This window comes from Meleagris gallopavo, chromosome 8 (assembly GCF_000146605.3).
Source record: "Meleagris gallopavo isolate NT-WF06-2002-E0010 breed Aviagen turkey brand Nicholas breeding stock chromosome 8, Turkey_5.1, whole genome shotgun sequence".
NCBI classification, from domain to species: Eukaryota; Metazoa; Chordata; class Aves; order Galliformes; family Phasianidae; genus Meleagris; species Meleagris gallopavo.
This window is the reverse complement of record NC_015018.2, coordinates 21,908,987-21,922,884: the sequence shown is the minus strand read 5'-3', so window position 1 is coordinate 21,922,884 and position 13,898 is coordinate 21,908,987. Positions and strand designations below refer to the sequence as shown.

Sequence of the window (13,898 nt, the reverse complement as noted above, 5' to 3'; positions counted from 1 at the left end):
CTCACGTTGAGCGTGGCCTCATCATCTACGATAGAGAGCTTCACAATGTAAGGATTCACTGACTACTCAGCAGCAGGAGAGAAGAAAGAAAGCAAACTGGTTTTAAGTTCAGCCTTCACAGGAAAAGAAACCATTGCTAGTATCTTTCAAAGGCAACCTACCCACCTGGGAAAAATCTCCCTCCCATCTCACAAAGCAGAATGCACACAAAGCACCACAAGTCACATTGCACGGTACGGCTGCTATGCCTTCTCCTTACCTGCTCAGCCAGGCAGGCTGCTGATTTCATTGACAAGAGATGGAGACTCTGCTCCTTTGCTAGCTGGACTGTCATCACTGAAAGTGGAACAGCTGTCCTGACAGCCTGTTATCAGTGACACACACACTCAGCAGGCACAAGCAGTGAAGCTGGGACTCAACATCACTGTTCTGATATCTCTCTTCTGCAACACCTCACAAAGATCGCTTAAAGGAAGGAGGACTCAGGAAGGCATGACAACATTACAGACTCATCTGCTGCAGGGTTAGAGCGCAACACTTAACAGCTTATACCACGGAGAGCCAGAAGTCTCTGGAGAATATAAATTCCCTGAACTAAGCTGAACAAAGCACACAGACTCCATCTATAAAGATAAGGCTTAATAATTTAGGGAGCATTTTAGATTAGCAATATACATTTGTTTTTCTTTGTGTCAGTGCAAAGTTAACAAGATTGACTTGGAACTAGGACAGGGAAGAAAAGATTTGTCTGTGCAGTAAGTCCAAAATGGGTGGGATGAGCAAAGCACAAAGCATGCACCAGATAGAGTCTTACAAGTTAAGCAGTTACCTGATTATTAAGCTCAAGGCTTAACAGAAAGTTAAAAATCAGGCTGATCAGAAAAAACACACTCACAATTATTCTGTGCTTTAGGAGAATCAGATTTTCTCTTTGGTCCAGGGAAAAAACTGATCAGAACACCTGAAAGCTCAGTCTGTCACAGCCTGCACTATCTGCTGCCTCAGCAAATAACACAAAACTCACACAGAACCCACAGAATGTGTGCATGAAGCACACAAAGAGATTTCCTAGAGGCTGGAGGAGAGGCTCCTATCGAATAACAGTATACGCTTCTTTCTGTGCAACCATGATCTTCTGCCATTTAGTCTATGTCAATAAAGCAGAAGCAAAATTCAAAAATCTGTAGTTAAAATATAGCTTCAAATTCATTCTTTCAAATGCACCTTAATTTTGCTAATTTTGATCATTATGTTGTTCTCATTATATCACGAAGAGAAACTCAGGCCAAGCCTCTCCATCCCACAGCTCACACAGAAGATTGGTCAACCTGTGATTCATGACCAACAAAGCAACAAAGATTTCCAGACAACAGACAGCAGGGCTATGGTGGGTTAGGGGCAGTGGGGTTTTCCAAATTCCCAGATAAGCAAACTGGGAGATACTGCACTGACCAATACAAACAGGCTACCATGAGACCTCAACAAATATTCCATACCATCACAGAACGGATAGCGAGCAGGTTCCTTGTCACCCCCAGCCTGTGAACAGCTCCTCATGCTCTCACTGCCCTCGACTCCCCGAGATGTGTGCTACATGTCATCTGCCTAAGAGCCAGTCGTTGCAAACAGTTACTGCCTGCTCATCTGCGATGAATCTCAAGCACCCCTACGCCCTCCCCCCATATTCCCTGCCTGCTTCCAATCCTGTTATCTCAGTTTCCTTAGCTTTCTTCTCACTGGGAATTGCTGCAAAATATTTGGAAGTCTAAATTACACCTGCCACTCAGCAATGCATGCAAACACACAACAGTCTTGAAGAGGGGCTGATAAGCACCTTGAAAACTCTAGAGTGTGTCAATGAAGTGGTGACACAAACTTAAAAACTCCGCCTCCAACTGCCTCCAGAAAGAAAATGAAAATATGATCCTCATCTCTTCAGAGAACACACTGCCACCAGAGAGTAAATATTATAATACTAAGGTCTTCTCTTCAGTAAAAAGGTACAGACACAAACTCCCGGAACGCAGGAATACTCAAGATGTCCTCTACGAGCTCCCCACCACACACCAATAAGCTCAAAGAAACAAAGGTGGAAGCTGGAGGAGATTATTACCAAGTAATTTCTAAAAGATAAGCCAGTTAAAACCAGATCAGAACCATAATCCACAAGCAAGGCGTGTCATACAAATTGAGAGCTGCGTGAAGGAGCACACAGATGTGGCAGAGGGAGTCGATCTTCCCTAACTCTAATGCATCTTAGGCTCTGGTACAAACCTATGGGAAGCAAATTTTTGGTAAGAAAATAAAGCAGGAAAATAAAATAAATAAATAAATAACTAAAATCAAGCTACCCATACACAATCTCTAGTTAGATGCTTAACTTCTTTTCATGTCTGTAACACAAATGAAGCCAGAGTCCACTTGATTATCCCCTGCAGGATTTTCCCCCTGAACATTCATTAGGGATGATTCAGCAGCTCTGCCTCCAGCGCTGATGAGGCCATCTCCTCTGCAGGCAAGGCATCGTGCAAGGAACTGGAGCTTGAAAAATGACTCTTCTTGTTAAACAGATACATTCAAAATCATTCAAGTTCTGTAAGGGCTTTTATTTTAATAATTTCATGGCTCTAGTATTTTTAAGTCTCTTCTTCAGCAACTGCTGGAATCACAGAATCAAAGAACTGTAGGGGCTGGAAGGGACCTCTAGAGATCACTGAGTCCAGCAAAGCAGGCCCCCTACAGCAGACGACTATATCAAGGCAACTAAACATGAAGGGCTGTCTGATACACTATAGCTGACAGACAAGCACAGAAAAAAAAAAAAATGTTTTCACTCCTTTCTTTTCAGTTCTGTCTACTGATGGACACAATACACAATTCTACTGGAAAAAATTAGCACCTAGATGTTATCTAGGAATCAATCTATTGAAAAGTCACTGCTTGATTTATGTTTTAAGTTGCTATTCTAGCAGACATCTCTTACAACACTGAGAGAAGGACACAGTGAGTTACTCTTTGATGCAGTGTTTCCTCTGCTTGGCATCCTTTTGAGCAGTTAGTTTCACCATTTCCCAATGTAGTCAACTATTTAATGCTCCTTTCATGCTTCTCTCACACACATCAAGGTAAAAAATATTTTCTCTGAGATAGGGAATGGGATTATTAAACCAAAAAATACAGCTGAAGAGTACATAGTTGTCACAAGTTTTGAGAATGATTAGGTTTCAGATCAGTGACATTTCCTTCAAAGTCCCATGTAAAGACACACAATTTTTACTCCTAGAACAGAAGTTACTGAGCAAACCAAGATCACAGCTACACTGGTAATGAAGACATGGACAGATATTCCCCAGGCAATTGGAAGGGAAGCTAGAAAATTATGACAGACATCGCTTATAGTGTGTGACACTTATAACAGGCAGTGTCAGGCAACTGTCCTATAAAACCCTCAGCTGAGTTGGTTTCAACCTTACCAGATAGAACAGTGAAGCTGATTTTTCCCTTACCCCACATCTTAAGTTGGACTGGTTTGCTGTCTTTTTGGCTCCTTTTGTAAACATCAGCACAAACCATCAGTTGCTTTGGTTGTACAGTTTAAAATCATCTGGAAAAACATTTTAGCAGCAATGGACCCCAACATTACATGGCTAAAAAAGTTACTGCAAAGAGCAGAGGACAGCTCTTACGTACTCACAGCACTCTGCCTTACTCAGGAAATAAACTATAGCACACAGGGAACTTCTCAGGGATGGGATGAGACGGGTCTATCTCTTCTGACCTGAATGTGTAAATGAATACACTGTAATTAATGAGGAAAGAAGTTACTTAGTATGGGTAGGTTGCAGTTGGACTTGATGATCTTGAAGGTCTTTTCCAACCTGGGCAATTCTATGATTCTGTGATTCTATACTTTGCTCAGAGGACAAGTTAACTAGGTAAGATCTTGGACGGACGTAGCAATCCCAATTTCAATTCAGTTTTCCAGCTGCAGGCGCAAAAACTGCAGTGAGAGCCCTGGTCTTCCCACTGTGTCCTCATCAGTAACAATACCCAGATTGTTCTCACGGCCCTATGCTGAAACCAAATTGCATGCTCCTGCTCCATGTTACCATGGCACAGATTGAACAGTCTGTAGTTCTGGATTCAGACAACACCCACGGGAATGGGAAATTAATAGGAATTGCCTTGTCACTGAGAGCACTCTGTGCCTTCACCTTTTCTCCAAGTCTATCCATAATTCAAAGTGAGCTGAATCACAAAATCACACAAGTTCCCCCTACTCAATTTTTCAACCAAGAAGAAGATATTCCAGAACTTTTCCACATTTTCTACCTGTCAGCCTACTCAGAGTAGAATATTGCTAATTGCAGGAGTGCGGGGGGGTGTGGTAAGGAAGAAATAAAGACCAATCATTCGAGCATCACTCCTCCTGCAAAGAAAAGCAAACGCCAACTAGGTGTTTTTTGACATCTGAAGTGTTTCTTTTCAAGGTGATAAGCAGAGCAAAAAAACCAGAGTGGAATATGTCACAAAGTAGCACAACCAGTTTATAAAAGTAAAGACGAATAAAGCTTCTCAGAGGAGAATCGGGCAAAGGAGAAGAGTCAGATTCCTCCTGGAAATGCTACTGCTCTGATGCTTCAGTTCATTCTTTGGTCACATCTTCAGCATGTCTTCTGGAGATCTACATTCTCTCAGTCTGCTAGTCAGGTTCTGAATCACAAATTCAGTCTGAAGCCCAAGGTGACTGACAACTAATTTTACTTTGGAGATAAGACATAAGCAGTGTCACACACCAAGAGGCAAGCACGCAAGTTGTGCACAACACAAACTCTTACAAGGGAACCTTCCCTAGGATACCTTCAAAAAGGAAATGAGCATCTCCTAGGTAGCTTCTCGTGCACGCACAAAACAAACCGTACATTAAATACACTTGATCAGACACACACACATCAGAGACAGATACAATTAGCATAAAGGACTGCCTCACGAAGTTTCCATAACTTTGATAAAAGCTACCATCTGTATTGCTAAAAAATATACTCTAGGCCTTCTTAATAACCCAGAGGCCAGTACAAAATAACTGAGAGAAGAAAGATTTCTGTTACCCATAGACTTACCTCATACTTTCTGTAGTTGACCAGCAAGGCAAGTAGGACAACAGCATCATAGCCGTGCTCCCTGCGACTAAGTGGGCTGGACAGAATCTGAAATAAAGACTTGCATTACTCTTTTCAGGCCTGCTTCAGGAAGCTTGCAGCGACATACACACACGGCAGTAAAATGTACGTACAAGAGCAAATTATATCCTGAAGAGGATATTTATGACTTAGGGAGCATCAGTGCTTCCGAGAAACATTGCACAGAGGGAAACTTACTTGTCACAGGCAGAATGTATGCAGGCTTTCTGGGCAAAAAGCAAATACATTTCTCAACACCACTGGACATCTCAGTGCAACTACGACATTCTGTGTTTTCCCAAATCCAGCTTCAGTTGTAAAAAGTATGATTTACCAAAGAGCAGAAAAAACCTCCATACATCCAGACTGCCTTTTGAATCAAGTTTCCCTAGTAAAGGAAGCTTCTGCAAAATTAGCCCATAAATCCATTCAGCTTCCAAGGACAAATGACTCAAGTGAAAATGCCTTAAATACTCAGCAGTGACTAAGAACAGCAAGGAGCCATAGATTCTAATTATTTATTTTATTTACTCTAAATAATTATTTTGTACCTATTCACCACGCTATGAACGGAAGCAGCACACACTGCCAGTTACTTATGCTGCACTGAAAAGGCTGAAAGCAAACATAAGACTGAAAAAAAAAACCAAAACCACATGGAAGAAGAGCCCTGCAGTAGATGGAAAAAATCCCTTACCTGTAATATAGCTTCAAATATGCTGTTAATCATCACGTACTCCAGGATGGTGTTCTGGCTTATGTTATCTGTCACCTAAGTACAAACACGAGTTAAAACCTCGAAGCCTCCCATGATGCTCTAGCTGCCTCTGGCAGACAGCAGGGACAGCAGCATTATACTACCAGACTGACACATTTATTCAGAATCTCCCACTTAGTCAGCAAGTCAAGGGTGTGCCTAGCACTATAGCCAGACACGAGGGGAAATCTGCCCCGTTTTCTACCACTGTCATTTCTGGCAAAAAACATGACCCATGGACTGAGCATCCCATTTCCTCTGCAGATTGATGCAAGACAGCTGCATGATAGCACTATCAGCAACTGAAAAAGTCTGCTGCACTGGAGGCAGAGGGTGAAAAAGCAGAGCTTTTATTTACCGTCACCAAGCAGAGGAGTAGCTTCAGACACAAGCTTTTCAGGCTTTCAGAACCTTCTGCACAGAGTAGCGAGTCCAAGCTCTCCATCAGATTCTAAAAAAAGAAAAAGTGTGCAATTTCAAATTAATATTTAAAACTATTTAAAATATTTCTTACAGATTTGAGATTCAAGAATAGCAACACAAACCTGTGTTATTCCAAAAATCAGCAACTGAACCACGTCCTGGCTTAAGTTGGGATGTAACTACTGTATGTACACATAGCTATACACCACAGACCATATTAACACCATTGCCTCTCATTTCTGCTTCATGTTAAGTTTTTATGATCGCAAGCATAACATCATGATCATTCTCCAAGTCCTGCCTAGATGCACAACAAAACACTGCCCCTGTAACACGGCTGCTGTGCAAAGCGTTTGTCTACATAGGCAAGGCCTCACCTTCATACAAAGCTCTGCCTTATCAAATCCCACAAGCATGTTGATGATGTCAAACCCAGAAGTAGATTTGTTCTTCTGATGGACACCCCGAATCAACGCACACAAAGTCTGCAAACAAAATATTCAGAGGATAAGATGTAAGGCAACACCTACAACTCCATAACATAACTTGCCCTAGAGCCCACTCAGAGCACTAGCAAAATAGTGATATTTATACAAATAGCATCAGCCTAGAAAGGGCTGTATTTGCTATATATCCTCCACCTCTGTTGTTTCTAAGGAATATACATTGGATTCTGAGAACTCAGGAAAGAAAACAATTAGAGAAAAATGTATTTGTCCACATTTTTCCTGCGCAATGCCCCTTACAGACTTCCCAAATCTGAAATTTACATTCTGCACTTGTGCAGTTAAGAGCAGCTGGGATGAATGCGTTCACCAAACTGTCAAGAATCAGCTTGGGAACTAATAACAGTAAATGTCAAGACTGAGGAGGATAGTCTCCCATGCAGGGCAAGTACTGGTAAAGAACAGCAGCTTCCTGCTTTGGGTGATGATTCTTCACAGCTTCCAACTAGGAAGTGTCCAGCAGGGACAGGTTCCTCTGTAAATTTGATATCAAATTCTCCATTGTTTTATTTTAATTTTGACCCATAAGGAAATTAAAAAGGAGGTCAAAATGAAGGAGAAAGGAGAAGACAAAGCTACACAAAGTATTCTTGAGCCCCCAAATGATAGCTTGTAGAGAGAACAAGCCCCTCCCACCCCCTCCATTGCCATCTATTTATTCTGCAGCACCAGATCCTCTTGAATTTTGAAACAAGCTATTGTTCCTCAAACACTAGAGAGACTATGAGCACATGTAACCTCCACCAACCAGACGCAGCAACTGCTCTGTAGACACCATTTCTCCTCACAACTAAAGAAGTATGAACAAGATGCTTGATACCAGTAGCAAACATATTGCCTCATCAGAAGCAGAAGAGAGTATTTCCCATCTCTCAGCTGTGGTACCTGTAGTGCATTGACCACTCTGATTGGGTGCTCCTCACCCAGTGCCTGGATGCAGTGCTGAAACAAGCAATTGATGTTGTCTTTTATCTTCATCAACTCTTCCCCATCCAGAGCCTCCAGTTTGCCTTCCAGATATTCCAGGTTGACCTGTCAGGTTAAAGAGCAGATCATGCACGTTACACAACTGCTGAAACCTTAGGAAAGCTTTGCGTTGACAGTCTGCTAGCTCATAGGCAGAACAGCAGCAGCAAATCAGAGGATGTTCAGTTCTTGTTACCTTCATGAGAAACAGTTCCTCCCAAAACCTAGGGTTGCTTTTACTGGGGTCCTCTGTCTGAAAGAGAGAGGAACAGCCAATGAGAGAAAACAATAACAAATTATTCAGGCAGAATTTGAACAAAATCACTACTACAAGTAGGTCAGAGCCATTGGATGACCAAATGGTCTAACAGTACAGCGTACTGCCTACAAAGGTTCTCAGAAATAAAATAGCAAACAGAAGCAGCTCTCATTTGAGATGTTTCTGTGTATTTTCTGGATTACTTTTTGAGAAACAGTTGAAAAGCCATGATGTCACACAGATAACAAGCGGTCCTGGCAGACATCAGGATAAGTCATTAAGGAAGAGAGCAGATTACAGAGTTCTGCATCACAGCAGGAGAACTTGAAGTGTGTGCCTATGCTGTGCAATGCTTACCATGGGAAAAGAATGCAGCAGGCAGAGCCCCCAGCACAAACTACATAAAATTTACCAGAAGTGCCCTGGTCCTTACCGTGAAAATCTCATCGTACATCAACACAACTTTCTCTTTCAGTGGCTTCTTGGAGGCTGAAGATTTCCGGAGCAGCCCACCTTTCTTCTCTGTTTGGGCCATGTTGGACACCCTAAAGAGATCAAGAGACCAAGGGGAAAGAAAAAAAAAAAAGTTAAAGAACCTTGAACTTTCTTCAAGGGATACCTAACCTGCTTCAGCCATGAAAGATGTCTTCACTACACTAATAAACTCTCACAAGCTGGAAGCAGAAGCTTTAATAAATATCCTTGATAAGAAATCAGACCAAAAGTCCCATCCGGTCCTAAAACCTATTTCAAAGAAAGGTGCTGAAGTTCATCCACAGGCAGATACAGAATAAGCAGCTTGTCACAGAACCACAGAATGGCTGATGTTGGAAGGAACACTTGGGATCATCAAGTCCAACCATTCTGCTTCAAGCAGTGTCACCTAGAGCATATTGCCCTGAATCACATCCAGAAAACATTCCTTGGTCACTTTCACAGCAAAAGGTTTTCTAGAAATGCAAACAAGGTTTCCTATAATTAAGTAATTAGTGTCCAATGCTTCCTGGTTATACTAGTGAAAAAAAAAAAAAGTATCATTCCTATAAAATAAGCTCAATAAAGCAATAGCCACAGCTGTAGCCCTGAGCCATTTGCAACTGTCAAGCTATTTCAGGGGCTGACAGTCAGAATGCATGGCTTGTCACGTCCCCTCAGCCCCACATCTGACGCAACCAAAGCACATCACCACCCTGGCCTCACAAACATGTATTCCTCTGCAAGCTCAGAATTTTCTGGCAAGCACTGCAGATTGAGCAGCATTCTAACCTTCTCTATCACTGCAGCACATCGGAGATACTCAGCAGAAAGGGAACGCTGCGCCCTGTCATATCTCCAAGCTCCAAACCCTCCTAACCAATATCTCCAGAGATAACTACACACATGGAAGCAGCACACCTCAGGCAAAAGCACAACTGAAGTCATGCTCCAAAAAAAAAACCAGAGGCAGGCCGTGGCGGCAGCTGCACTCAGCCACGCTGAATTATGCACAGCAAGGTCAGCACGCTGCAGCCTGCCTCTGGGACCCTACGGCTTTCTGAGTCGGCAGCCATAGAGACAGGTTTGGATTCGGCCTCCACCCCAGACTGCCTGAACACCTCCCACAACTGTGGCACACTCAGATCCATCCTTCTCTCAAAGAGCAACTTCTAGCAACTACCCAACACCCGTTTCAGATCTGTTCTGCATTCTTGCCACTGCAGACAGCTTTGGATCATCTCCGACTACAGCCCCAACTAGGACTCCCAGGCTCCCAAAGACTGCTACAGGTTACTCAGATATCCATCCCTTGTGCCATAAACCTCAGTTCCAAATGGCAGAAAATCTCTGGGGCTGGAAAAAATGCTGCTGCCCTTCCCCAGGTGTACGGGCAGGAGGTCTGTCACAATGGGAAAGCAGTGGGCAGGACAGAGAGGGGTGGATCTCACACCGAAAAGCTGAGATGTACACAGAGGTGGGGCAAGGTGCCGTCTCTTCCAGCTAGGATGGGAGTATGGACAGCTGGCTGGTTGAGAGCCAGTTTGTACACGGCAGGTGAGAATGGAAACAGCCCTGGGAAACACTGATAGAAGAAACACGTAGGACCTGGTGCTCTGTAACCTATGCAAACACAGACATCACTGCTGTCGTCTACTAGGCCTACGTGGCCAATTAAGGTGGAGAAAAGGTTGCAAACCAACAAACAAAAAGAAAACATTACTCAATCATCTTGATAGCTGCTCTTCTACAGTCTGCATTATTTTTGAATTGTCATGGGAAATGAGACATTACCCTAATTAGAACCATAACTGGAAACAGAGAGAAACCTATTAAAAACCAAATCAAGAGCAAAGTCACTTTTAGCCTAGCAATATAAACCTTACCCAAGATTGAACAAAACGATTTCCCAACTGGAATCCTAAGGTTCTGAATCTCAAGCAGCCGCCATGCCCAGCACACCAACACACCCATCAGCACGCGTCTAATTGAATCACAGCTAACGAGTCCCAGTGTCAAAACTAATAAACTAACTCACCGTGCTTCTAGGTCAGCATTCTCACACCAAACACACCTGTGCACGGAGGGGATCAACACACTGCCCAGCCCCTGAATGCCCAGCATTTTAGCACTTTTCCTGCATTCTCCAGAAAGATGGAGAAACCAAAATCCTGCAAGGCACAAACTGCTCGATGCTCAGCGAGCACCAGAGGGACCGCGTGAGCAATTGAATGTTCTCATCTCTGTCAAAATGAGACTTGGGATTCATATTCTCTCAAGCAGGGCTGCAGGCGGTACAGACAAAGATGACTGCTAGAGGTAAGGATTAAATAATGCTCTTGTTTATGATTCGCTGCTCTACAAACAAACATATGGAGGAACAAAGGGGGAAAAGTAAAAGTCGCCTTTCATGCCAGTGCTCTATTAGGCTTTGCTTGTTTCATGACCTACGATGACCAGGCTGTACAAATGGTTTTTTCTTTTCGCTTCATGCAATTACATTCTCTAGCTGTCATAAAGACAGAAACAGGAAACTGTGTTTTGCTAATAGGGACCCTCTAGGCAACTGCAGAAAACAGCAGTCAAATGCACAGAACACTCCTAAGTTGCAGAGATGCCAAATTAACAGGATATCATGATAGCTTTTGAAAACACCGAATATAGTTAACAATTGTCCTTTAAAACACCCCACATTTCAAAAGCACGGGTGCCAATTCCCCATCTCAGGTTCATGTGGCTCATTTAGTCCGTCAATAGGTCAGTGCCATTAACATGCACTGCTAAGTGAATCCTGCCGTGGTCACTGACGGCACAGAGCTGTCCCCAGGGCAGAGAGAAGCACCTGCACACAGATCCCTACAGCCGTGCTATGTTGCTGTGTTGCAGAGCATCCAAGATGTTCAGCAGGAGCTGACAGAAAGCTTAGCAGAGCAGGAGTCCTGGCAGCTCAAAGATGAAAGGCGGGCAGACAGAAGTTGAGGCAGATCTGCCTTATCTCTCATCAGCCCCAGGATCAGCTGATCCAGCCAGGAACAAAGGAATGAGCACATCCAGCCTCCCAACCACCCCATTCCACAACTCGTACCAGAGACCCACATCAAACATGTGACATTCAGATGAAGGCATCCTTGTCGGCATTCAGTTAGACCATCCACAGGAAAAATTTAAAAGAAAAAAAAGAAAAACCTGACATCTTGAGCCTGAGGTTTAGTCAGACTTGAATGTTTTCGAGGTTACATAATACACATACAACTAAACAAATGCTTTCTTCAGTCTAGAAGCACCAAAAATACACCATTACACTATCTGGCTAAATAAAATACAAACGGATAACACCAAGTGGGATTTTCATGTATGTATTTAATTGTCAACCCATTTATTCTGTACCTGAAAAAGGTAGAACAAATGATGTGATCATATTAGTTTGCTAATCTCAAACCAGTGTTAATCAATACTAACGAAAGCTCTGAGTAAGACCTGAGACACTGCCCCTTTCTGAATCCAATCCCTTGGCTCGCTGCTGCTGCTGCTACTAAGATTAGTCTCCCTCCTTTAGAAGATCTCCAGCTGGGTAATCAGCCCGACCCCAGCTGCACACACCTGGGACCAGCAGGATCATGCTTTGCCTTCTGAGGCACTTGGCAGGCACACCGCTTAAATCTAAAGGAGAGTTTTCAAAAATGGCATAGACCACGGGCGACGGATAAACCTCTGCCTAAAAGTGACCTACGGCTTGTAAAGAGTACAGGCTGTAGTCCAGTCCTTGTACTCTTCAGCGAAATTCCAGCAGAAACTTGCACTGAATGCACACGATGAACCTGCAGGGCCAATACTGGACCCAGGCAAAGGGCAGTTAAGATCACAGGTTCCAGCACCCGTCTGTCAGAGGAAGCTGCAGTCTGCACTGTGCACATGAGCTTACAAATCCAAATGCAGGACAGTGCCCTGACCCAGTTCAAGCCCCAGCATTAACCCCCCGCCAGGAAGCACGGAGCAGCAGTCTGGGCAGAACACCAATGAAAACAGAGAGGGGAGGGACATGGTGGGCTGCATTTTGTCGAGGCTTAAGCAACCACCACAATCAAATTTCTGTTACGAGCCCTTTAGCAGCTTACGCTCTGCCAACTCTTATGTTGACAATTACAACCCATGCTAACAGGTCCATGCTACTTTAGTACTTCATCCATTCCTTACAGCTTTATCTGCATATCGTCCGTTGGAATGAAAACAGCTCAGGCCATATCTCTTGTTACAACAGCGCAGCACCCAGCACACCCGCCAGGGAACTGCTATCACTCACAGCACAGAAGCCTTGGATCAATCTGGCACAAATCCCAAGTGCCTTCAAGTAATATAGAACAAGAAATATATTCTGAGGTTACGACAACTAAAACCCACACATTTTCTACTACTTTTTTTGGCAGTACCAAGCAGCACAGCCTCAGTGCACGTGCTTTACTAGCCAGCCCTTCCACTCTGCTCAGAGCAGTAGCAGTGTGTGCTTCTACACAGCACAACCCATACAGTTACTCCTCTACTAACCTATTTTCCTTGCCCTGAAAAACAGAAAAAGTGATTTCTAACACAGGTGCAGCTACAAGCTTGCACTGCACCTGCCTTAGCAATGATATAAAGGAATTACATCCAAGTTACATTTTTGACATTACATTCATAACTGCCTTTCATTTCTATCTGTCCAGTTGAAATAACACCAACTTCACGCCATCATGTAGCTGAGCTTCTTCCTGTCGAGCCCCTCCAGACAAGCGTCACATGCTCACACCTCCATCTGCTCAGACCATTTTTCCAAATTAACTTTTTCATTTCATCACACTTCCTCTCCATACTTCTGGCTTAGCTCTGTGCTGTGAGAAAGCCCCTATCGGTTTTCACTTTTCAAGCATCTCAGAATCCATTCCACCCAATTCACCACGAAATACTCAACACCGTCTCCACACCCACAGCTAAAAGCTCTTTCCACCTGAAGACATCTTCAGCCGCCTTCCTTCTGAAGGAAAACACCGTGGCCCAACGCTCCCCCACCCTCTTCCCAGAGCTTCAGCCGTCAGCACAGTTCCAAGGCCCAGGCTGAACACAGCACAGCAGCACAGCCTTGGCTGCCACCGCCGAGGAAGCTGCTGCGTTCCAAGACGCTGCAGAGCAGATGCACACGAGGTAAGGAACGCAGAACTGCAGAAAGGTAAGACTTGGAGACGCAGACCGCGAGCAGCACAAGCCCTCGAGACGGACGCGCTACAACCAGAAGACGACCGACCTCCCTTTTCCTCACCTCCCGACACTCCCCTTCAAAGCGCCGCCCCTCCTACAGGAGC

General features: G+C 43.9%; 1 protein-coding gene across 1 annotated transcript in view; it reads right to left on the bottom strand.

The window, feature by feature from the left end:
- ARMH3 (armadillo like helical domain containing 3) overlaps positions 1 to 13,876 on the bottom strand; it is a 105,013-nt gene extending 91,137 nt beyond the window's left edge. The window contains exons 1-9 of the mRNA XM_003208068.4: positions 13,856 to 13,876; positions 8,525 to 8,636; positions 8,029 to 8,085; positions 7,752 to 7,898; positions 6,738 to 6,845; positions 6,296 to 6,388; positions 5,878 to 5,952; positions 5,121 to 5,207; positions 6 to 62 (exon numbers count right to left, since the gene is read on the bottom strand). Of these exons, the coding sequence (XP_003208116.1) occupies positions 6 to 62; positions 5,121 to 5,207; positions 5,878 to 5,952; positions 6,296 to 6,388; positions 6,738 to 6,845; positions 7,752 to 7,898; positions 8,029 to 8,085; positions 8,525 to 8,626 (726 nt within the window). The 5' untranslated portion in view covers positions 8,627 to 8,636; positions 13,856 to 13,876. The remainder of the gene's footprint in view (positions 1 to 5; positions 63 to 5,120; positions 5,208 to 5,877; positions 5,953 to 6,295; positions 6,389 to 6,737; positions 6,846 to 7,751; positions 7,899 to 8,028; positions 8,086 to 8,524; positions 8,637 to 13,855) is intronic.
- Between the last annotated feature and the right edge of the window lie 22 nt (positions 13,877 to 13,898).